At 38.0% G+C, this 25,074-nt stretch overlaps 3 protein-coding genes across 4 annotated transcripts; 1 reads left to right on the top strand and 2 right to left on the bottom strand.

Annotated features, from left to right (window-relative positions):
- Nucleotides 1-209: 209 nt before the first annotated feature.
- Nucleotides 210-4,439, bottom strand: LOC131322068 (CASP-like protein 1E2). 2 transcript variants are annotated; one of them, XM_058353196.1, is made up of 3 exons: nt 4,203-4,395; nt 4,132-4,169; nt 210-718 (listed from the first exon to the last, which is right to left on the bottom strand). In XM_058353196.1, exons 1-3 carry the CDS (start codon nt 4,362-4,364, stop codon nt 373-375), a joined length of 546 nt encoding a protein of 181 aa, XP_058209179.1. In that variant the 5' UTR covers nt 4,365-4,395; the 3' UTR covers nt 210-372. The 2 variants fall into 2 exon arrangements, with proteins under 2 accessions (XP_058209179.1, XP_058209178.1); XM_058353195.1 differs by having other exon boundaries at nt 4,132-4,439.
- Nucleotides 4,440-17,260: 12,821 nt separating this feature from the next.
- Nucleotides 17,261-21,796, top strand: LOC131321702 (CASP-like protein 1). The gene is made up of 3 exons (XM_058352595.1): nt 17,261-17,718; nt 20,763-20,889; nt 21,375-21,796. Exons 1-3 carry the CDS (start codon nt 17,378-17,380, stop codon nt 21,597-21,599), a joined length of 693 nt encoding a protein of 230 aa, XP_058208578.1. The 5' UTR covers nt 17,261-17,377; the 3' UTR covers nt 21,600-21,796.
- A 1,521-nt stretch (nt 21,797-23,317) lies between these two features.
- LOC131321701 (divinyl chlorophyllide a 8-vinyl-reductase, chloroplastic) lies at nt 23,318-25,062 on the bottom strand. The gene has a single exon (XM_058352594.1). The coding sequence runs from the start codon at nt 24,764-24,766 to the stop codon at nt 23,507-23,509; it is 1,260 nt and encodes a 419-aa protein (XP_058208577.1). The 5' UTR covers nt 24,767-25,062; the 3' UTR covers nt 23,318-23,506.
- Nucleotides 25,063-25,074: the final 12 nt, after the last annotated feature.

Here is a 25,074-nt window from a genome sequence, read left to right as displayed (position 1 = left end):
GTGGGAACGTGATCCAGTGGCGATCTTCCATCCACCTCCACGAGCGGAGTGTTGGGTTGGACATTGAAGCTGAGCGGCTGTTTTTTTTTTTCTTCTTGTTCTTGGTGTTTGCCTGTTTTGTGTATTTTGTTTTTCTGTACTTGTTTCATGTTTTATTATATATGAAATGATTTTGTTTGTCGAAAAAAATTTAAAAATTTGATACTGAATTTCCCAAGTAACACAACAATATAGATTACCACAACTAATTGGTTTAGTACAGAACCCTTGCCAAATGACAACTTAAGCAGGAAAGAGAAACTCAGACAGATTATTCAGGATATGTTCTTTTTTTCTTTGACAACTATGATCCAACTCGAACCATACACATCCTTAGTAATGTTTCTTCTGGAGCTTTCGAGCAGAAATCACAAGTAGAAGAAGAAAAATAGCCGAGCCAAGCACGGAGAGGACGAAGCCGGCGAGCAGCTGGTGGCAGAACTTGTCGAACACATTGCACACCTTCTTCCACTGCACGTGGGAGTTGCCTCTGATGCCGATGAGACCGATGCCTCCGGTGGCTCCGCTGGCGGAGGAGAGCAGTGCCAGCATCACAAGGTCGAGCGTGGTTATCATCAGTGCCAAGCATCCTTTGTTTCCACCCTTATTTGAGGCCAATGTGAGAACCAAGGAGATGATAGCATATGCACATGCTATGGCATTTACCACCACGAAGTACCTGAAAAAGATGGTATGAATTTTGGTGGTTAATTACTGGAGAATATTCCCACTTTCTAGTAAGGAATTTGGAATTTTATTTCACAGTTATTAATTCGTTAATGTCATCTTTTTCTATTTTCGATTAGAGCGATACTGTCTAAGGTTAATGTCATCTTTTCTATTTTCGATTAGAGTGGTACTGTCTAAGCCAGCGTACAAGCAAATCGACTAATTTCAGAACCATGAAGTTGATTAAATTAAGTTTGGACAATCTTCAATGACCCGAGGATTTTTGGGAATAGTGGGAGTCAACATCCCTGTGGGTAGAGAAATAATTAAGCGCCTTACTTATTGATACGCTTTCACTTTCCAACCCCTTATGTGTAAATTTGTGATAACTTGAAATCGACCCCAGAAATCACAATCTTGGGCACACCGAAAACTAGAACCCTATAACATCCATTTCGCATAAGTTTGTTTTGATTGACTAGGCCTATTTTGGCCTATAATAAGCCAAATGACTTATTTTTTCGTTTTTATTCAAAATTTTTTTTTTTTTTAGTTTTGCATCTCTCTCTTCTTTTTTACGGATTATTGCTTCGTCATAACAAAAAGAATCCAAAAAGTAAAAAATTATGATCGGAACCCAATTTTTTTTGAATAACGACAAAAAATTTGACTTGTTAGTTAATTTGTCTTTATTTAAAAAAATTTCGGTTTTGATCGTAAATTTTTTACTTTTTAGATTCTTTTCGTTCTGACGAAGCAATAATTCATAAAAAATTAATGAAAAATTAATAAATACGAAAAAAATTTAAATACAGACAGAAAGTTCCTAATAAATGATCCTCTTTTTTATGGATAGGAAATAGATACACTGAAGTCAAGGTGACAAGAATAAATAAATAAATAAATAAATATATATATATATATATATATAGACACACACACACTTCATATCTCTGCAAGCAATAAAGATCGATTCATAGCTTTAGTAATCAATTTTGTCAAGATGTAGCTTAGCTAGCCCTGGACTGGTGTGGCCTTTGGACTTTTCCACCCTTATCTCCCCCAGATCTGTGGCCGAATTTTAGGTCAATCAACTGCCAATTTGGAGTATAAACAATTCAATTCAAAATAAATGAAGGAGGTTGTTTCAGTCATTAATGTTGACCAGCCACATGCCAGCTAAGCGTGAGCAAATAGTAAGGGGCTTTTATTATCAGTTTCTCAAAAAAAATCTAAAAGTGTTAAAAAATAATAAGCTCCTTCTAGCACTTTTTGGTAAACTAAGCCTTAAAATGGTCTTCTCAGAAAATGATACAATTATTTTGGAAAAAGTTTTTCAAACTTGTTTTCGGATTTGGGGATGGTGTTGTGCACATCCAGACTGTTCGTCTCGGCAATCAATGATCAGGATTGCCGAGACAGTTGGACAGTTGAGATTACGCAAAGCACCGAGCAATCTGGGCAATAAATTTCCGAGACGAACGATCCGGACGTGTATAGCACGGTAACGAAGATTTAGAAGGGAAAAGTTCGTTCTTGGTCACCGTTTGAAAGTCTTCCAACAGTATATAGAGGTATCATGTCTATATTAGAGTGTATAAAGAAGGAATTAAATGTTGGGTTTTTGAAGTCTGGTTCAGTTTTGGTTTGCTTACTATACGCAGCAGCCGATTAATTTGTTTTCTTATACATGGTGCAAAAAAGTATCAGCCGCGGATCTATCTAGTTAGAAAACATGTAAAAGTCTTTGCAACGTCGTTTCTACGCGTTTCTCTTCGCTCAGTTGCGAGTGTTTTGAGTCGCATCCGCAAACATAAACGCCTTAAATTATTCACCTCTTCCGGGAGATGAATGCACTGCGCTCAGTTGCGAGTGTTTTGAGTCGCATCCGCAAACATAAACGCCTTAAATTATTCACCTCTTCCGGGAGATGAATGCACTATGTAATAATAAGTTTCATACAAATACGTAACCAGAAAAAAAAAAAAAACTCTCTAAAATAAAAAAAAAATTACTAAAATTAACCTAACCATGAAGAAAAGGGAAAACAAATTCCTATACGTATGGGCCTACATTTACTACTCCCTCCGTCCCTTTTTAAGTGTTCTGCTTCGTAACTCCAACTTATTAAAAAGACATCATCATTACACCTTTCACATCAACTTTTTCCTCCACTTTCCCTACTTACCCATCATCATTACATTTTTACTCACTAACTTTTCGAAATAAAATCTATTTTTAGGGACAAAATAGACAATACACCAATTTTTACCCCCCTAACTTTACAAAATGGACACTTATTAAGGGACAACCCAAAATAAAATACTGGACACAAAAAAAAGGACGGAGGGAGTAGCATGTAACATCACATAAGGAAACCGAACATGTGTTTTCAAAGAGGTAATGGGTCCCCATATTAATTATCCTTAACTGGTACCTACCTCTCTTTATTACTGCTTTTACTGTTAATTGCGTTTATATAATTTTCAAAAGCAAACAAACCCAACCCAACCCAACCCTGGAGTTACCAATCGGGCCAAACCCAAACATAGCTAGTTCGGTATCAAAATACTGGCCCCGTTCCGTGAGAAAAATAAGTACATACATACTTATTTTTTGAATTAAATTAATGTGAGATATTGTGAAAGAATGACTTATCTGGTAAAGAAGAAAATGAGTATTTAAAAAATAAGAACGTATCCGGTTTGACAATTTCGAACTGAGATAATTACTAGTTGATCGTAAAATTTGTAGAGAATTAAACCGGACCCAATCGCACTTATACCCTTTCTCACCAGGACCAAAATAATGAGGAAAAATGACTAGAATTTTGCTAGGAATGGAAAGAAAACATGTGGAGAGTACACAGAAAACATGAGCATGCATGATTTAACAGATACACTAGCATTTCATTTCAAAAAGATCAATGGAAGTGTACGTTTGCGTGTATGTACGTAGGGTTGCAAACGAGTAGAACCGGCCGAGTTTTGAGGTGTCGAATCATGTTAGTTCGCAATTAGGTGAGAGCTTGACTGGGGCTCGAGTATAAGTCAATCATCGAGCTTGAGCTCGTCTCCGCATATGAATTTCTAAAACTCGGCTCGTTAGTGTTGATGAAATTAACTGGAGCTTGGCTCAAGTCGAACAACTACAAATTAAACGAGCAGATATAACTTCAGCTAAGGGAAAATTTAACAAATTAATTAAGGTAAACTACTACCTATATAAATACATTCTCTACTTGAGCCGAGCTTCAGCTAATTACTTGAGCTCGACTCATTCATCAAACGAGCCTAAGATTTTGATCCAAGCTCGCTTATATTAACGTAACAGCCGAACTCAAACGAGCCTTATCGTGTCGAGCCTCTAGCTGCTCGCGCACAACACGGTTCGTTTGGAGAGAGAGAGAGAGAGCGAGCTTACACAAAGGCAGAGAAGTAATGGAACTTGGCAGTAAGAGGGACATTCAGGGGAGGGAGAGTTGAAACCACAGGTATGGCAACAATCTTGGTCTGCTTGTCAACTCCAACCAAAACTGCAGCCACCAGAGTCAGTGAAAATGCCAAAAACCTCAACCCCACCTCACTCATACTCACTTTTCTTTTTCCCACTTCCTTCATCACCTCTCCATGATTTCCATTTTGTGTATCCATCATATATATTCACAATGTATATATATATACCTCTCTAGATATAGATAGATGGATATAGAAAGACAAGGGAAGGGAAGCACTAGACTAGGGTATATATAGTGAGATAAAAATGGGGTGGAGGAGAGAGAAGGAGAAAGCAACGTGTCAAGATAAGTACTGATGGAGGATAATAAGCCGTTCGGCAAAATAAATCAAGTGACTTTTTTTTTTTATTCAAATTTTTTTATATTTGTTAATTTTTCGTCAATTTTTTGGGGATCATTGCTTTTATGACGAGAGGAATTTAAAAAGTAAAAACTTACGATCGAAATCTAATTTTTTTGAATAAAGACAAAAATAAGTCAATAAGCCAATTTTTTCGTCTTTATTCAAAAAAAATTGAATTTCGATCGTAATTTTTTACTTTTTAGATTCCTCTTGTCATAAAGAAGCAATAATCCCCAAAAAAATTGACAAAAAATTAACAAATGTGAAATTTTTTTGAATAAGGACAAAAAAAAAGTCAAATGGCTTATTTAGCCGAACGGCCATTAAGTGAGCATTGTGAAGTTAAGGTTTCACCGTGGTGGCTCCATAAATTTGTAATAATGTGTTCATAAATTAACTTAACGCTACTAATTGGTGTATTAATCAATAATATATGTGCAAAATCTTGTATATTAGTATAAATAATGCGGAAAAAAAAAATCGTAACTTCTATTCTAAAACAATTAACTACGATGCAAAATGAGAATTTAAAAAGTTACAATATATTATTTAACAAAAATTTAAACTTTTTTTTAATTGGCAGGTCTTTTCGAAAATATGTTGTTCGTTTGGATGACATGATGAGATTTTCTATCGTAGCCTTAAAGTTAAAGGAATATCATTCAAGTTACCGAAGTTTTGCAATGTAGTTGAATTTTTTTAAAGCTTTGTCTGTAATTCTACAAGCTAACTAGACAAAAAATAATAAAGTAGTTATTGTCACGAATGCGAAATTAACACATGCAGACCATTGATAATTGAGATAGATAGAGAATGCAAAGCATAATACTTAAACCACTAGATTCTTCTTTTTCTCTTTATTTTTTTACTACTATAATTGTTTTCCATTAGGATTGTGAGTTTTGTTTGAGGTAATGTGTTAAGTGTTTAAGTATGAATTGCTTGGATTGGTGGACTGTAATTGGATTGTGATTGAGTGTTCAATTGGTTATTGGGAGTTCAAGATAATTAGAATTGGGTGTTCATTGATATTTGAGTTAGGTGTTCAAAACAAAACTAACCCATAATTTTTACATGTATTCTAAGCAAACAAAATAATTTTGGGTGTTCATGTGACCATGGAAGGGTCCATGTACAATCCGCCTCTAGGTTTCATGTTGGTTCGGTGGTGGAAATTCGAACTTGGCTAGACAATGCTTAGGTTCGAGTTTTCAATAGGTTTTTTTATTGGAACTAAACATATTCCTTAACGTCACTCACATGTGGTGGCCGGAACTTAAGATTCCGTCAAGCAGAGTGCCGAGTGGCATCCGGTCATTTATCTGGACATAGACGACTCGGATTGAATCTGAGTGCATACAGATTTGAACTGTCCATCACTCGGTCAAGATATGTGGCCTCCTTGATACTCATGTTTTTATTGATTTTTATACATCTATATTATAAAACTAAAACAAAGCAGTTTTTTTCTACTCATATAAACCCAACACCATCTACAACCGTCGAATCAAATTTTGAATAGTTTATATATGTCCATTCGAGAGTATACTTCCTAATATAAACCTCCTAACCTTATGACTGGTAAATTTTTTCAATTGATTGCTTTTAAATTTTTTTCCCTAAAAGGCTTGATTATCTTTCAATTATTGATTTCCCTCTAAAGTTGATTTATGTACCTTCAATTCAATTTTTGTGTTCAAAACGCGTTGTTTCGTGCCTTTAGACACGGGCAATCCCTAGCTCAATTATAAGATTCATTTTTCATAAAAGATTTGGTCTTTTGGTCTTTAGATATGTAACAATTTTAACACTAAATATGTAATACATGTACTACCCGTAGGGACCTGGAGACCCTGCCAAGCAAGGGTGCTTGGCAGGGGTGCCGGGTACATCTCGGCCGTCCAAAAGTGTTTTGGACAGCCCAGATGTAAAGGTATTGAACGGATTTAAAAAAAAAAAGAAAAGAAAAGAAAAAAGATGTTTCAATCCGGGCCGTTGATTTCGAGATGAACGGCCGGATTGACCGTTTGGTAGGGGTGCCGCTCAGCAGGGTCCCAGGTCCACTACGTAGTTACGGATGCAGGCTCCTCGACACTCCTGTTTTTATTGATCTCTAATCCGTCGTAAATCTTTCGACCTTAGTTTTTTGTTTTTTTAATTTTTTTTACAATAAATCTCAGGACATATACATTTTTACACTTATCTTGCACATATATTTTTATGGGGCCCACTTCGGGTCCCACCAATATGGTCCGAATCACTCATTATTTTTAAAATAATGTTTTAAGAGTTTCTATAAAAAATCAACTCAATAGGATATCGGTAAGGGCTTTTTCAGAAATCGTAGGGCGTTCGATCATATTGGTGGGACCCGAGGTGGGCTCCATAAAAATATATGTGCAAGATATGTGTAAAAATGTATGTGCAATTAGCATGACATTTTTTTAATAGGTCGGTATCGGATTCAAAGGAGAGGGTGTGGGTGTCGGTGTGTGAATGGAGACACCAAAAGGAATGAGCCACAAAATGAATAATTAATAATTTTCAATAGAAAATTTATGTAGCATAGCTGGATCTTTGTAAGTTGCATATGGAATGGATTTTTTTAATTTTTGCATTATTTCGTGTAGTTGAATCACATTTAATGCATGGCTTTTTTTTTTTTTTAATTTTTGGGTACGTGGAGGTGTGGTGGAGGAAGAAGACCTTTTTTTTTTTTTTTACCTATATAATGGCTTCTTTAGCACCAATAAAATACTATTGGCTTGGGTCGGATCGATCAAACATGTACATTTATTCAATTGAGCTAATTTTTATTGGGCCGCTCGAATTTTTTTTTAAAATTATTGAAGGGCTCGAATTGTCTGTACAGAACCTGCAGCGGCCCCCGAAATACCAGTATATTCACAATCAGTGTTTTAATGTCCGCATAAAACTTGAATTTTTTTTTCAAATTATTGAAAGACTCGAATTGTCCGTATAAAACCTGCAGCGTCCCCCCGCGTATCGGTATACACACAATCGGTATTTTAATGTTCGGTCCCATAGAAAGGTTCCCTGCAGCAGGCCCCGCATACTGGTACATACGCAATCACAGAATCGGTGTTTTAATGTTCGGTCCCAATAGAAAGGTTCCCTGGGGTGGGGTGGATATCTGGTGTGGACAGTTGGGTTGACCCATGTGGGGTGTTCTCTTTTCCCACTTGTATTTAATTTTTGTCGATTTTTTAATAAAAAAATTGCTCCTTTGGTTAAGCTCACTATCAAACCACTAATATGATCTGAGCAAAACACTCCTTTCTTAGGCTCCACTCGAGATTTAAAACTATGATCTGAGTTGTTCATGTTGTACATCTGGCTAGGGTGCAAACGAGCCGAGTCTTGTAGTGTTTAAGCTTGGTCCTTAACAAGCCAAGTTCGGTTCATTTACTAAATAAGGTTTTTATAAACAAGCCGAACGCATCTGTCCAAACAAGTAGAGTTTTTCGAGTCGTGCTGAGCCGATCGAACTTTAGAGTGTTGAAGTCAGCTCATTTTTTACACGAGCCTAAAATTTGAGCCCGAACTCAACTCGATTACTAAATAAGTCTGATCGAACTGAGCCTTAAGGAGCCGAGTCCTAATTAACCTAATTCAAGGATAATTTGGATAATCGTGGTGGGCCAAGTGAACATTCGGTGGGGAATGGTAGGTTAAGATTAGAGGTGAGCTTTAATTAGGCCATGTTCAAAAACTACTTAAAAAATAAACAGTTTATTTTACATTTTCAAATTTAAAAATAATATAAATAAAAAATAATTTTTAAATTTTAAATTTTTTTGCATCGTATAAAAGATCTCATCGAGATCTTTCAAATAAGATCCATATTAAAATTACCTTCTTAAAAAATAAGAATTTTTTTTGGGTTCTGAAAGGGGGCCAGCCCCATTAATTTGAATGTTTTTCAGAATTTCTTACATGAAATTCGATACAAAAAAAGAGTATTTTTATTGGAAAACGTGTCTGTTAACTGGCCAGTCGACATCCTTTGGTCAAACTTTTCCACCCCTTTAACGTTAGCAAATTTCCCCTTTCCCCCACAATTTTGGTCAACCTGTTTCTTCCTGGCTTCTCGATAATTACTACGTATATTGCAATTTGCAATTGCGCGAGCTTCTAGTTCTCACTTGTTCGTCTTGACAATCAATGATTCGGATTTTAAAAAGCCTCTATAAAGAGTTTAACTCTTCCTTGAAAGAGTTTTTTTAAAATCCGAAACGTCCAAACACTTTTGGACACACGGGATTAAGCGTTGTGAACTTAATTTTACGGAGAAACCTCCCCGCTTATAAGTTTATCCTCCCTTAGATGCCCGTTCCCTGTCTATGTTCTCAAGCCATGATAGTATTATTGCTAGAGCTTGAGAATGGCTAGCTGGCTAGGTTCAAATTTCACCAGGTTGCATGAGAATGAGGCATGCATGCCCAAGTTTTGGATGGATTAATTCCGGCCACCATCCCAAGGCACACTTAAGCTGAATGTGGATGTGTTTACTATTAGGGAAGCAAACAAGAGTGCTGACATCCCGTCAAAGTTTACGACTCCGACCGGGCATCAAATCTTTTGTTGTTAATTATTTTTGATGTAGCTCTTTCTAAGGTTGTACTGCTGTTCAATGTTGACGGTTCAGGGGTTTCATACCCTAGAGTCTAGACTTTGTTTCGATTAAAAAGTTTCTACTTTAGTTTACAAAAAAAAAAAAAACATGGTAAGGTCCACACATTTCATAACTCCTAACCCCCAACTGATTAAACTAGCTTGCCGGCCCCTTTAAGAGAGATCGATTGAAAGAATCATTTGTCATTAAACCATACCCCCCATGTATCTCTGGGACCAGCTGGTTGCTCATGTTACCATCGAGGGGGCCCGGAAGGATGGAGCCGGCAGGTCAAATTGAGTCCCACTATGCGAATAAATTTTTGTTGCACAACTTTAAACAAGAACTAATCTTCAAATTGACTTTTTGCAGGTTATCTAAGGTTGATCGCAAGGACATGTAAGGTGCCCACTCTCTAGCCAAACGGGCATTGCTGTCCCCTACTACATCCACAGATGCGCGGGGAACCCCTTTTTGGACAGCTATTGTTTATGTAGTCTCTGTATTTATATATCTCCGTTGTTTGTTTTGAGTTTCCCTTGTATCTATAAACTGTTAGTACTACTTATCAGTGCATTTCTATCATGTTTCAAAAAAAAAAAAAAGAATCATTTGCTAGTTTCTTTCTTTCTTTCTTTCTTTTTTTGTCAAAAGTGAAAAGATTGTACTATTTATTAACGCCCAGCGGTACTTACAAAACGGAAATCATTACAAAGAATTTGGACAAGCCAAACTAATTGTTTAACAAATACAAAATAAATAAATCACGAGGCAATCGATGTCTTTCATCCCAACCCAGACATGGCCTGACGCAATAACGGCACTTTTAAACTGTCTAACATCTAATTAAGAGTCTCAAACGAGAAAAAGTGCAAAATTAAGGACAAAAAATACCAAATACCCAGACGATCAGATGCACTCCACCCAAGTATGAACGCACTAATGAACTCCCAAGAACTACAAATCTGCCAAGCCGCCACTGGTTGTCTCGCCAAAGAAATCATATAGGGATAGAACGCTGAAGCACAGATATCGTTGTGAATCAACCTCGATTGAGAGAACCCGATCTGTATACAAAATTCATCCAAAGACGAAATTAATAACTCTCATTGAACGAAAGACAAAACTCTCACAAATCAAGTCCTTGATCTGGAGAGACAGAATGGAAAAAAAAATAAAGAAAGGGAGTTGGTAGTATCATAGCCTCCCCCTCCCGCCACCGCACATTGGAATGGAATCCACGGGGGGAGGGGAAGGGAGAAGATCGAGGAGTTGTGGTGGCTAGGATTGAGAGAGAGAGATAGGGTTGAGAGAGAGATGGATTCCGGGGGAAGTTTTTGTTGCTAGTTTCTTATTATTACTATCAAGTTGTTTACACCCGTTTTTAGCACCAAATCTTGGGCTAGTGCTGGAGAGCCATTTAATTGAAATTCGATTAAATTGGGCCGTGAATTAAGAGTTTAATAGGTTAAAATTAATGGGTTACGTATCAAAAAGCCCAATTAATTTTAATTTGAATGAGATATGGGACTTGGCCTCTTTGGACTTAGTTATTCCGAAGAATTCTAAGAGGCCCATAGTGCATGAAGATTACTTGAGGTTCTGGAAGCATCTCATGCAAAAAGGAGGTGGTTTTTTTACATTTGAAATAGGCTATTTAATTATTAAATTAAATGGCCAAGTATATTTTAATCTCTACGAAATGGGGAAATGGAGTACCCCATTATCATCTCCAGTAACCTCCCACAATGAAGAAGAAGCATGTGGATGGCACAATCAACTGCCATTAACTACCCATGTTCTTTTATTTACCACGTAAAGAAGAAATGAGGGAGCCCATGACCCTTGTTAACTACTAAAAAATGGCTCCAAAACCGTGAAGAACATTTCCGCCTATAAATACAAGTTTTGAAGGCTTAAATCCGGGTTCAACACCGCATAGAGTCCGGCGCTTAAACCCAATTCTTTCCAGCGAAGCACCTATTTTACTTTTTATGTACCCAACTCAATTACTTCATCAAGTAGTTCGAGTTTTTACTTTTTCTTATACCCAACTTTAGTATTCTGACATAATAAAGTTTGTCTTTATTTTACGATGTTCTCTACTTTTTCTCACACGGTTGGAAAATTCTAAGTCCACTATCATTGTGGCGAACCATGAACCTCTTTGTGGCATCACCCTTTGGGTCACACGCAATCGCGTCACATACGAAGTAAGATCGAGACGCCCTCGCCTTTCATACGTTGGATATCAACAAATTCCTAACACTTCTGTGCTCATACCATACACGCCATTTGATTTTCCGTTCCCGCCTACCCAGCAGAAAAGTGGGAAACACAAGTACAGCTTGGTTTTCTCAAAACAATGGGCCCTTAATAAATTGGTAGATACCCAATTTACGATTTGCACCCTCCTCAGGCTCTGGATATCCATGAAATTGAGGCTGACACCTCTATCTTTTCTAAAATGAAGACAAAAGATGTTCTCAACCTCTATAATTAAATCGCGGATCAAAAAAAAAAAAAACCTCTATAATTAAATCAGATTAAAAAAAAAAACCCTCCATAATAAAACAAAATTGCGTTATTTTGATTCACTAGTTAACCTTATTTGCTAGTACTACTATTTCCGGACCTACGGATTAGTCCCAAGGGACTGCGAATGAGGCCTTGAGGGATTGCGAATATGCTTTATTTTTTAGCAACCGATAAAACTCGTTGATCGAGGTGCGTGTAAGTTGGTTTCGACACTTTGAGTAAAAAATAAATAAATCTATTGGTCCCAAGTTATGAGTAATCGTCCTTTTTGTACTACGAGAAAATCTTTATTTTGATAGTAGAATGAAGGGAAGGAATTTAGAAAATTAAGGATAAGGAAATATCAGAAGATTGGAGATTAATAAAAGTTGTTAAGCTAATCTCAAAGAGAATTTTATAGCATTTTCCAATCTTTTCTTTTCTTTTCTTTTCTGGATAAGTATGATTCCATTGAAAAGTCCCAACCAAACAAACAATGTCAAGAAACTCTCTTGAATATACAACTATACTCATTTCAAAGGAGAATTACAAACTATGAAGAAAAGGAAAAGAATTGGTAACCTAGACAAATCAAATCCAAAACCAACTCCTATCCAGAGAACACAACTACAACTTCAACCAAGCACCAGCATCCATATGCACCACTCATCCTACTACTGCAAAATGTAGTGTTCAACCAGCCTCCAGTTAGCACACAGGCCTTTATTTTCTGTGGAAGCCTTCACCCTTCTCAAAGAGCTAAGGAAATCTCTTATAGAGCTCAGAATCTGCAACACAACTTGATCACTAGCCACAGTTTTTTGTTGAAAAACTCTCAGATTTCTTTCCCTCCAAACAAAGTAAACAATAGCAGCTAAAGAACAGTTCAAAATTTTACTCTTGAAACTATTGCCCTTAACAGATTAGACAAACCACTCCAACAAAGCAGCCAATGTAATTGGTACTCTAGTAGAAGAAGACATACTCCATACTCTAGCCCACACAGATGCAGAGTAAGAGCATTCAAAAAATAAATGTTGATGTGTTTCCTTCTCACAGCCACACAAAGGACATATCTCATCCACACGCACTTCCCATTGATGCAATCTGTCTTTGGTACTTAACTTGTCTTGAGCAGCCAGCCAAACAATGAAAGCCCATCTCGGAACATTCTTAGAAAACCACACCACTTGTGTCCAAGGCTGAGAAGAATATTTTGTTCTCACAGCCTCCCAAGCAGACCTAGCAGAGTAAAGTCCATTAGAACTAGGAAGCCAAAACACCAAATTATCAGTAGAACAATCAGGGTGGAAAGTTGCAGGAGTGTGGTGAATTATAGTTTGAGTGATTCTATTTCTGAATCTGGGCCCCTCCAACGACCTTGATGAATGATAGAAGAGACTCTAGCATGCAGAGAAGTACCAAGGTTATAAACCACTTCATCACCAAATATCTTGTATAACGGCCCCAAAAGATGCCAATTATCAATCCAAAAGAAAGTAGACAAACCATTGCCCACTTTGTATTGGATTAATGGTTGGCCAAGACTCCAATCTTTTCTTTGTATCCAATATAATCCATTTTGTAATTAAGCTCATATTTCTCCCACTTATCTCCGCCTAATCAGCCTACTAGTACATGCCCCATTGGCATTGGCAGTAGTTATAAAATGACAAAAATGGACTATAGTCTATATATGCGTTTAGATGCTATCAACTCCTTTGGCCGAGACCAGTCTCTATACAGAGTTTTGCTCCTGTTTTAATTGGATTTCCCGCAAATGGACAGTAGGATTGAACCCCCAAGATTAAATTGAGTGCGTGTACCATGGCCTAAACACCTGTGTATTCAACAAGAGACTAAAATGGATAAGCACCCCATCAACACCACGCCCATGTGGATGAACAGATTCGTCCCAGTCCCTATCGTACATGTATTGAATATTATTTAAGATGAGATTTCTTATCAAATTGTGCAATGATTATATTGAAGAGAAAGATGGCTATTTATTAAAATAACATAATACAGACCTAATCTGGTTTAATACTTCTAAGAATATGGTACATGTGCGCACCATCTTATTATATCCATATTTCTTTAAGGGCAAAGTTCATTTTGATCTCTTGTGGTTTGGGTTATGTGCGGATACACTCTTTATGGTTCAAAAAGTGTCCACATAACACCCTGTAGTTTGTGAAATATGCAGACACACCCTTTGCAGTCATGTTTTTCATCTCATATTAATAGAATTTTGGGAAAAAATACAATAGAAAAATAATGTACCATTTTGCCATTTTCTTTATCCCTTCCTTCAATCCTTCAAATTGGCGTTACCGCCGTCGCCTTCTCCTTGAATTCCTTCTCCCTCCCGCGCCACCACATCCTCCATCAACCACAACCGCACTAAAACTCCCTCCTGCCACCATGCGCCGCCCTTCATTAAATTGCCCAATGTTTCAAATACTATATATTTCAAAAAAATGTCGTCTACTACAGCTTTTGTCCTCCATCAACCACAACCGCACTAAAACTCCCTTCTGCCACCATGCGCCGCCCTTCATTAAATTGCCCAATGTTTCAAATACTATTTCAAAAAAATGTCGTCTACTACGGCTTTTGTCGGGGCGAGAGAGAGAGACGAGGACAAAAAAGTCTTTAATGCTATCTACATTAATATGGATAGAAAACATGAGGTGTTATAGACACACTCTTTTAAACCATAAGAGATGTATCTACATATGGCACAAACCACAAGATATCAAAATGGACTTTCCCCATTCTTTAATTTCCTACAGTTTCTCTCCAATCCGCGGTTGGACTCGAGAGTCCAGTGGAATTCGATGTGGATCCTATCCTGTCATTGATATGAGTAATCTATGGGACAAGTTCTTCCCACGGGATATGAGCATTGAATTAGATTATAGTATGATCTGTGAGATCAAATTCTATGAGATGGGACCCACATGCATCGTGGAGCCCATGCATGTCAAATGGTTTTGGAAACAAATGTGTCTGGATTTGTGCCCAAATATCGATCTGCGTCCGTAGCACTGCTCTAATACTTTTAAATATCTGGTATTTTAAACCTCATCAGTAGTACTAGTCGGATGTCTTACCCTGTGGGCCAACATATTCCAAAATGTGATTTTTGAATTTCGCATTCTCCTACTTATTTTTTGTAATCCATTTTTCCCTTTATGAATTCCATAATGTCAAACACCCAAAATGGTTTGAGAAAAGAACAATGCAATATTGAGATGACCAAACACGCCTGTATGTATAATCACTTTTAATTTCGAACATCACAAAATGGGCCTATACAAACAGAAATAGAGAGAAGAAACCAAACTTGTTAAGTTGGTTGTCTCATTTCTCTCCTCAGTGGTGACCTGAGTTCGAGTTCCATGGGGAGCATGTTTGGGGTTTACGGCTATGGATAGCCTCTAAACCCTTCGTTGACTAACAAACTAACACCCCGCTAACCCCCGCTGATGTATACCGTATGACCAAAAAAAAAAGGAAAATTCTAAAATCAGCCTAATGGGCTGACAATAGTAAGTGTGTAAATGTGTATTAAAGGATGTATAAAAAAAGAGGAAAATTCTAAAATCAGCCTAATGAGCTGACAATAGTAAATATGTAAATGTGTATTAAAGGGTGTATAAAGTACACAGGAATACGTATTTTTCTTATCTTCTAATATGTTTATCGTCAGCCCAATTAGTTGACAATAGGAAGAAAAAAAAAACACAGAAATAGAGAATCCAATGATTAGGGACAATTACTTGCAGAAACACTACAGTCACCGACCGGGAGGGTCGGTGACCGGCCACAAACCCTGTGTGGGGTCCACTCCGGGCCCCGCATGAATGATCCGAGCCGCTCAATAATTTAAAAAAAAAAAACCGAGTGGGCTCTGTGTGAAATAAGCTCAATCCGATGTGTGTATGTGCTCGATCCGAGCTGTTCCAAAATCAGATGATCCGAGCCGTTCAAAAATGAAAGTTTGGAACGAGCACGTACACATATCGGATTGAGCTTATTTCTCAAGCGGCCCACTCGTTTGTTTTTTTTTTAAATTATTGAGCGGCTCGGATCATTCGTGCAGGGTCCGGAGTGGACCCCACACGCGGTCGGTGGCCGGTCACCGACCCCAAGGTCGGTGACTGTAGCACTGCTGCAATTACTTGTCCATCCAATGGCACAAAAGTCACGGATATGATCACTTTCTTTACAAAAGTTAAACATGGAGTTGTTCGAATGATGTTATTGTTCTAGAATTTTGAACCAAAATCTTTCACCACAAATGATGTTGAGTGAACATCCAGGGTGAGCGCAATTGCAGTCGCTAGACACTCAACAATCAGGGACCTCGGAAAGTCTTTGGTCCGGAATCTGACTCTCACAATACGTGCAATCAATTCTTGTGTTGGTTTCGTCGATAAAAATAAATGATTCAACCCCAGAATCATTTGAATGTAGCGGATAACAGTGCAGTTCAAGAAAAAAAAAAATCGGCATGGTGCTCGATAATTCATGTGGATTCGAATCATAGGAGCTCTAGCAATCGCAGATATGCTGATCATATTGTTGACGTTATTGTTTCTGTGATTAATTAAAGTAGTACCAAATATGACACCACAAAGATCAAAAGTGCCCCTACAAAGATCAGAAGCAGTCTGAGTTGTATACAGAGCTCTGTCCCGACTTCAATTGGGCCTCGCGGTGATGGACGGTGAGATTCATCTCCAAATTAGTGTTCATGCTAACGAATATTTTTTAGTTTTGTCCTAATTCAAATTGTTTTCGCGTTTGTTAATTTCACGCCAAACTTTTATGTGATATTTGTTTGTCTCGACGAAATGAATCGGAAAAGTAAAAAAATTATGACAATTACACAAATATTTTGGAAAATATTCAAAAAAAAGTCCAAAACTGACTTTTTGAACCTTTCTTTAGATATTTTTTAAAATATTTGTGTAAAAGTTATAATTATTTATTTTTTCAATTCATCGTGTTGAGACGGATCAATATCACATAAAACTAAAAAATGCAAAAAGAAAACAAAATGAGTGATGTTGGCAAAAGCATTTCAATCAGTTCTTTGTATTGTAGTGATCACTACATAATTCACCAATCATGTCATTTTCTTACGTTATCTGGTTTCCATATATGGGAAAATCTTCATTAACGAGGTTCCGTAAATTTTATACAGAGGTCAATCTCGGCCGTCCAAAAATATTTTGGACGATAAAGATCAAAGACAAAATATTAACGGTAAGAAATATTTAACGGTTAAAGATTAAAAACATATCTCAACTGTTTATTGCCGAAACGGACGGATGAAATTATGCGTTTTCCGTGAACAGCTTATTCACCACTCTTCCGTAAATAAGTGGCTCTCTATTGACAAAAAAAAAAAAGTCTCTCTCTTGTATACATTTACAGAAGGAGACGTAGTAAAAAACTCCAAAATTTGCCCTTTTTCAAATTGATAGTAGCGTACAAGGAACTCCAACTGGGAGTATAGACCCACCACCTTAATTAAGAATACAAGAAGCTTTCTCCCTATATATTGGTGTCCAAATCCCCACCTAATTTTACAACATAATTCAACTATCACACTTAACAAAGTTGTTGCCAAAATATAGTGTCCATGGCTACCAGGGAAGACCCCGTACCGGAGCCGAAAAAGGCGGCACCGCCACCAGAAGCCCCGGTACTTGAGCCGGAAAAGGCGGTTCCGCCACCTGAAGCTTTGGCTGCGGAGCCAGAAAAGGAGGCTCCGCCACCGGAGACTAAAGCGGCGGAGCATGCCCCTCCTCCTGACTACCTCGTGGTGGCCGATGTGGTTCTGAGGGTGGTGTTGTTTGCCGCGGCGGTGACAAGCGTGGTGGTGATGGTCACCAGTAATCAGACAGAGTTGGTGACCCTGCCGTTGCCTCCGTTCTTGAGGGTGCCCCGTCCGGCGAAATTCTCTCATTCACCGGCCTTCATGTAAGTTTTTACGCCCATAGGCTTTTGCACTTCATCTCCATATCATGCATAGTGCATAATAACGACTCTGTATAGCTTTAGAACAGCTGGTAAAGTTAGTTCAATTGGTAAGTACTCCAACTTCTCGTTCAATGAGTAGATTTAAATCTCCATAGCCGATTCGTGAGGCTAAACACACTCCTTCGTGTCGGTATGTATCATACGGTGGAACCTTAGCTTTGTTCCCGACATAGGTGCGGTGGAATTCCCTTTAGATTGCTATATGTTGCTGAGAGCAATAGTACTACTCTATGGTAGATATGTGCAGCAGCCTATCTGCATATATATATATTTTACATTAAAGAAAAAAGTACTCCAACATAGTCCGTAAATACACCACAGTCCACACAACGATGGTGTTCGGAGTTTTATCTTGACTAACAGAAACGCATAGTCTTCGATTTATATATATCAAGTAATTATCTGTTATAAACCTATAATTTAACTTAAATGATAACAAACGGGGCCACTGTATCATCTATTAAGAGAAGTGAGAATGAAAAAATAACCCTCACTTCATGCTCATGAGAATTTAACCCTTACCTCATGCTTATGATATAATGACTTAATTCATATTTGAGAATTAGGCCCAGTTCCCGAAAGGGAAATAAATACTTATTTTCTAAGAAGATAATTTCAAGTTCAAAAATCATGTGCTTACGCAAATAATTTTCCGATTAATATGAATCTTGCTTGATAGATAGATTTCATTGAGATCTTTTATACGGTGCAAAAAAAATTAAAAAATTATTTTTTATTTATATTATTTTTGAGTTTAAAAATATAAAATAAATATTTACGAAATAATTTTTAAGAAAGTGTTCTGGAACGAGGCCTTAATCACATATAGGCCGCCTCTCCTTCCAGCCAAGCCTGTTGGTCATGGGCTCGGATTTTCTTTTGCGAAAGTAGGACCGGTAGGTCACAATTTTATCAGGATCATTAGAGTCATATCAACTGTGTAAAAAAGTCCAAAAACATCGGCTCTCCGTGGATACGAGACAGCAGCTAAAAGGCCATGTTCTCAAATAGAAAGTCGCCACAACGAATTTTAAGAAGGCCAAACATTTAAAAACTTTGAAGATGGTTTGCCCATTCATTAACTCAGTGGTCCGGATTTAGTCAAGTGTGCACAAACTAATCCGGACACCGAGTTCTCGAAAGGAAAAGAGTAACAGGAAACAAGTAGGCTAAACCCCACTAATTGGAAAACAATGTCTTTGGAAGAGCTTTAATTGGCTTTAAGTTGTACACATATGTCATTAAAGTGGGTGAGCCACCAATTAATATATATTAAACCATGATTATTATTTAGCTGAAGTGGTCTTGCAATGCCCATGGTAGGGACAGACTGCAATTAGTTGGTGATAATTGAGACGAAAAGCTATTCCAAGACCCACAAAAATAATAGACTAATAAGAGGAGAGAGAGAGGGAGAGAGAGAGAGAGAGAGAGAGAGAGAGATTGATTGATTGAATGTCAAAGAATATATCAATTTCATTTGTTGAAGCTGTTACTAATGGATTCTGATTAGGTAGATATACATCCATTTTGACCCTACGGGTAATTAAAAGAAAACAGATAACTATGCAAATATGGCCAACGTGGCACCACCTTTTCCTTTCTTTCTGTAGCTGCATTCAACTCAGTCCAATTATTTATACGTTTATTTAGTAATATATTGGCTTCATAATCATTACTATTTTTTTAGAATATATATATATATATATATATATATATATTATATTCATGCTCGTTCAATTCTTTGAGATTTTAAGCATGGAGATATAAGAATTTATATAAGAGCCTTGCTACTGACATAGCAAGTTTGTGCACAGATTGCATTGTGGGGCCCACTAAGGGTCCCATATAAATAATCCGATCCGTTAATTATGTTTAAAACATTTTTTCAAGGGCCTCTGCAAAAAATTAGCTCAATCCGATACCTATAAGTGTTTGATCTAATCATCTAACTTTTCATTTAGGTTTTTAGAGAAAAAAATTAGATGATTAGATCAAGTACTTATAGGTATCGGATCGAGTTGATTTTAGGGAGGGCCCTTGAAAAAATGTTTTAAACATAATGAACGGCTTGGATCACTTGTGTGGGACCCATAGTAAGCCCCACATAGCAATCTGTGCACAGATTTGTTGTGTCCACAGACTTTCTATTTATATATAAATATACATAACACAAAATTCGAAATGGTATCCAAAATTCGAAATGTACGGGTATGTACCATACCCAAAAAAAAAAAACCTTTTACCCGTACAGTATTCAGAACCTTGATCTCAATATTGGAATAGAACTACTACAAGTATTAAATTACTAGCTAGGAATTTGATTCCTTAATAAATTTTTTATTCCCACTCAAGATTGTCAAGATTGAAGAAACCAGACATAGCCATACAGCAATAGTGATCAAATATTCACCTGCAGCTTAGCTACCTAAATTCTTCTCTATCTGATTAATGTTTTCATACCATTACTAGTTCACAGTACCGTTGGAATTTGTTGGGTGTGTTTTCTGCAGAGTTTTCGCGTAACCGTATAATGTAGTTACTCTTCATTAGATGTGTTTTATCAGAATGGGAAAACTGAAATTCGTTAGGAGTCCGATTTGTTACAATATTCTCATCAAAGAATTACGATTACTGCCTGTAAATAGGGTATTTGGAATCATGTAAATCATGGAGGTGGAAGTACCGGGGTCGAGTATTTGTTGTGGATTTCTTGTTGTTTTGAGTCTCGTGTTTGTAATCTCTACGGTTGATGGAGTTACCAGGGTCGAGTATCATGTAAATCTCTATGAAATTTTATCATTCGTTTGCGCGTGTTTTTGTTTGCATAAAAATCCAAAAGTATGCTCATCGAAAGATCACTTACGAGATAAAGCTAAAACAGAAGGGAAAAGATCCTGTCCCTTCTCATTCTTAGCCTTGAGAAAGTGATCAATTTGGCTACAGATACTCCCAAGACTAAATGAAGAACAACTCTATTGCAGATACTTTGTTGTTGCACTCTCTGTCGCCGGCCTTTACAGCATTATCACTGCAGCAGTCTCCTTTTTAGCACTCTTGAAGTCAGGTCGCCCAGCAAAGCTGTTGGCGCATTTTGTGATATTTGACGTGGTAAGCTCTTATAAGAATTTACTTTTTGAGAATAGCAGTAGCAGTAGCAGTAGAAGTGGAAGTAGAGGCAGAGGGAGCAGCAGATGCTAATAACTCTGTCACCAGAAAAAAAAAAACTGTCACCAGAAGATGCCAACACCCTACGGATTTAACCGGATGCTCCAAAACATGGTTACGTCTTCTTTCGGAAAACCATGAATTGAGTGATCCAAAACGCCAAAACGGCAACAAATAGACCCATGTAATAGCGACAGTGGAGCTTTGAAAAGGCCAAACAAGAAAGATGTGGTCCTAACGCTCCTGGAAACACATTTTGCATGGATAATTATTGAGAAACAAAACTTTCTTTTATCAGATTTTTCTCAGTTTAGATATCGCAATCTATAGGAGCCTACTCTAAGCGTCTAACAGTATAGACAATGTGGTGTGTGTCACTTTCTCATTTCGGTTCCTCGTATTCAAACAACCATTGTTCCATGGTGCAGCTCATTTTGGGCATTGTAGCCTCGGCAACTGGAGCTGCAGGAGGAGTGGCTTACATTGGACTAAAAGGGAATTCCCACGTCGGGTGGAACAAGGTCTGCAACGTCTACGACAAATTCTGTCAACAAATCGGAGCCTCGGTTGCAATCTCTCTTGTCGCCTCCATTGTGCTCGTGCTGCTTGTCATACTGTCTGCTTACTCTCTCTCCAAAAAGATTCCCCAGTAGAACCTACTTTGTGATCCCTAGGTTGTTTCGCTTGTGAGTTGTGTGTATAGTTATTGGTTGATTGTGCAGTGCTGTATAGTTATTGCTTGATTGTGCGGTGCGTGGAGTTGATTTTTTATTTGTACTCAAGTGATGTTTCAATTCTCTGTTACGTAATTGGACTGGTATATATATTGGATGCATTTGTTTGGGTTCAATTGCAGATGGTTTAATGTTTTTTTGCTGAGTACAAGTCTGGTGAATGTAACCACCTGGGGTTCACGCAGTGGTAGTCATCTGGCAACCGATGCCTCACGAAGCCTTTGGTATGCTCCCACTGCATGTTATCAACTCCTGGTTGCACCAGTCTATACAGGCTTTGTCCCGACATTAATTGAGCTCCCACTGGTGAACGGTGAGATTGGTCCCCCCAAAAGGGTCTTGTGGATTCACTGTAATCCTATCCAAGTGACATTATCGACGACTTGTGACAATACTTAAACCTAAAGTGTTTCCTGTTTATAGATGTAGGTATTTCAATCATGAAGAACATATTGAAATGAAGAGGATGCGGAATTGCAGTACCGGGATGACAACAATCGGAACTGCTTTACCTTCCAGAATTCCGAGAATAAAGCAAGCAATTTTATCAAGACTAGCACATAAGCAATTGAAAAATCCTTGGGATAGAAAGGAAGAGTCATCTTCTCAAAGAACTTGAGGTAACTGACGAGATTCGAGGGCTATGAGACCATCTGGTATAGAACGGAAGTCCCGAAAATGAAACATGAATGAATGTGAATATAACTGCTTATTTCTGCTATGAGACCATCTGGCATAGAACAAAGGTTCCACGAACGAAGAAAGTGTGAATACAGATGACTGAATCTGTAAATAGGGATAGAAGTGATAAAGTAGGTCTCATGGTATTTGAATGACTTTGGCTGAAACCTGGTCAAGGATACAAGGATATCGCATCTGATTGAAAAAGATGCAACCAATGAAGTAAGTTTGACATGATACCATAGGATGAGATGTGTAGCTGTTATGACCCCACAAGGACTGTAGAACTTAATCTTAGTTGTTCTGCCATATACCCAGGTCTTTCAGTGTGTTGTTTACCCATGATATGTGTGGTATTAGAGGTGGACCGCTCCTGGGTTTGAGCCGCGGAACAAGATTCATAAAGGAGACCTACCAAGGGTAGAGTGAAAGCCATTTGAGGTGGAGAAAAGGGCTGAACTCGCAAATGCTTGGGTCCTGAACCAAAGAAAATGGCATCCGGAGCTTGTCAACAAGAAAGCCAATGAACCTGATGCACAAATTCTAGGCAAGGAACCGCAGAAAATTTGAACAAGTTGAGTATCAATCTAAAAGGAATACCAGGGTCATATTGATTCGTGTAATGGGTCAGAAAAATTCACTCACATAAGTAATGAACTGCAACAAAGTCTGCATATGATTTCTGAGCATATTCGCCTAAAGGGTAGCACCGTTTAAGAGCTCCACTTACTATTCTAGTGAAAATAGCAAACCTTTGGGCATGATTCATGCTAATGGATAACACCCAGTCAAGACATCATAACTTACGTCAAAATATGACGAAGTCCATTTACAGAGGTCTACATTCCTTGCATTTGTTATATAGGATAATAGGAGTACAAGACTGAAAACCATCTGGGCATACCTCAATCCACAGCACAACTTCATCACAAGGGGATCACGTATTGACTAGTTAGTTGGCATTCAAATCATAAATTAACCTTTGAAAGATGCAAATTTTTTTCTCAAAAATGCATATCAATTTGCAGCTTCTAAAAGACCCATTACAAGACAAAAGAACTACACACCTTAAATTACCCGGTGGACCAAAACTGGTACTTCAATGGAGTACTCCAATTTACAAAGTTTGCCCCTCAGTATGAACACTAGAAGATTGTTTGTTCCCCTAATTCCTGACCAGCCATTCCTTCTCTGAGTACCCTCTCAAAGAATTCTTCCAATGTGTCCTTCCCATAACTCGGTGTTTTCTCTGCACAATATTCTCCAGTCTCAGGATCCAAAACCAACATGCTCTCAGCTGCATAGTACCTACCGATTTTACCAAACTCAGCCGCATCCTCCATAGAAGGGAAAAACTTAACAAGGAAATCAAGAACTCCAATTGCGAAATCCATTATTTCAATCGGCACTTTTATAAAATTGGGTTTTTTACCCACAAGTCGAAATAGAATCTCCCCTTGCTGCAATGGTGTCAATGCCTTCCCTGGTCCACCAATGGGCAAAACCTGGTTGATCTTATCCTCACTCAAAACACAATCTGCAATGAACTTGGCCAAATCCGGCTCACTGATCGGTTTGCAAGCACACAACTTCCCGTCACCAAACATCACATAAGGCTTCCCATCTTTCACCAATTCAATCTGTCCTCCCAAACTTTTGAAAAACGCCGTTGGCCTCACAATACTGTAAGTAAACCCATCATTTTCTTCAGCTTCTTTAATCAATTCAGCCTCAAACTTCAACTTTGCGCGTTGAAATTCAAGAAGGGGCTTTTGCACACAGATTGCAGATAACAAAACAAAATGTGAAGCCCCATGATTCCTACCGCCAACAAGGCTATTTTTTGTTGCCTCATAATCAATCTTCCATGAGTCTTTAACACCGCCACTGCGGCTAGCAAGGCATGAAACAACAACATCAATGGAAACCCCCAAATTCTCCAAACTCTTTTCAAAAGAATCCAAATGGGTCACATCTGAAAAGCAAACATTTGCCCCATTCAACTGTTCTAAGGTGTCTTCTCTCTTATATCTACCCTTAATTCCACTCCTCTCCCGAGCAACAGCTATAACATTAAACCCTCTATTAACTAACTCTTTAACCACAAATTTCCCAATATACCCAGTTGAACCCACCACCAAAACATTGATATCTTTTGGGTTTTTGCTTCTGAAAGAGGTTTTGGTGGTTTCAACAGTTGGGGAGGTTAAAGCTGAAATGGGTTTGAGCCATTTTCTTCTTACTTTAGAGGGTTCAGATAAATTAAGAGAAGATAATGAAAGCCCATATGGGATTGAGGAGTTTACCTGAACTTGATTGATGAAATGAGAAGCTAAAAGCCTATTGAAGCTTTGACCCTTTGGTGAGTGGAGTGTGAAACCACTGAAGGGTACACAAATGGACATCTTTAGTTCAAGAGGATTGGAATTAGACAAAAGAGAGTCTGGTTTTGGAACATTTCAGGAGAAAGAAAGTGATGAATCAAGTGAGGTGGTGGTTGGTGGAGATTGAGGTGGTGTTTCATGGCCGTTGAGAATGCTGGTTCTATCGAGTGGGAATCCAAATGATTGGTGGAAAATAGAGCAGAAAGATGGCTAGAAAATAGAACAGAAAGGTGGCCCAAAAGGCCGAATTTTTTTGTTAGAGGCCCAAATTCCACGTTACCTGCGGTCTCCCTGGACACCGGACAGGGATGCACCCACCACAGAGTTTT

The sequence above is a fragment of the Rhododendron vialii genome, chromosome 4a (genome assembly GCF_030253575.1).
Source record: "Rhododendron vialii isolate Sample 1 chromosome 4a, ASM3025357v1".
NCBI classification, from domain to species: domain Eukaryota; kingdom Viridiplantae; phylum Streptophyta; class Magnoliopsida; order Ericales; family Ericaceae; genus Rhododendron; species Rhododendron vialii.
This window is presented reverse-complemented; position numbering and strand designations above follow the sequence as displayed.

Coding starts and splice junctions, on each gene's coding strand:
- LOC131322068 (XM_058353195.1), bottom strand. CDS start 4,364: ATGATGGATACACAAAATGGAAATCATGGAGAGGTGATGAAGGAAGTG. Junction 719..4,131: donor CATTACTTCTCTGCCTTTGT/GTAAGCTCGCTC, acceptor CATCTTTTTCAG/GTACTTCGTGGTGGTAAATG.
- LOC131321702 (XM_058352595.1), top strand. CDS start 17,378: ATGGCTACCAGGGAAGACCCCGTACCGGAGCCGAAAAAGGCGGCACCG. Junction 17,719..20,762: donor TCTCATTCACCGGCCTTCAT/GTAAGTTTTTAC, acceptor ACTCTATTGCAG/ATACTTTGTTGTTGCACTCT. Junction 20,890..21,374: donor ATTTTGTGATATTTGACGTG/GTAAGCTCTTAT, acceptor TCCATGGTGCAG/CTCATTTTGGGCATTGTAGC.
- LOC131321701 (XM_058352594.1), bottom strand. CDS start 24,766: ATGTCCATTTGTGTACCCTTCAGTGGTTTCACACTCCACTCACCAAAG.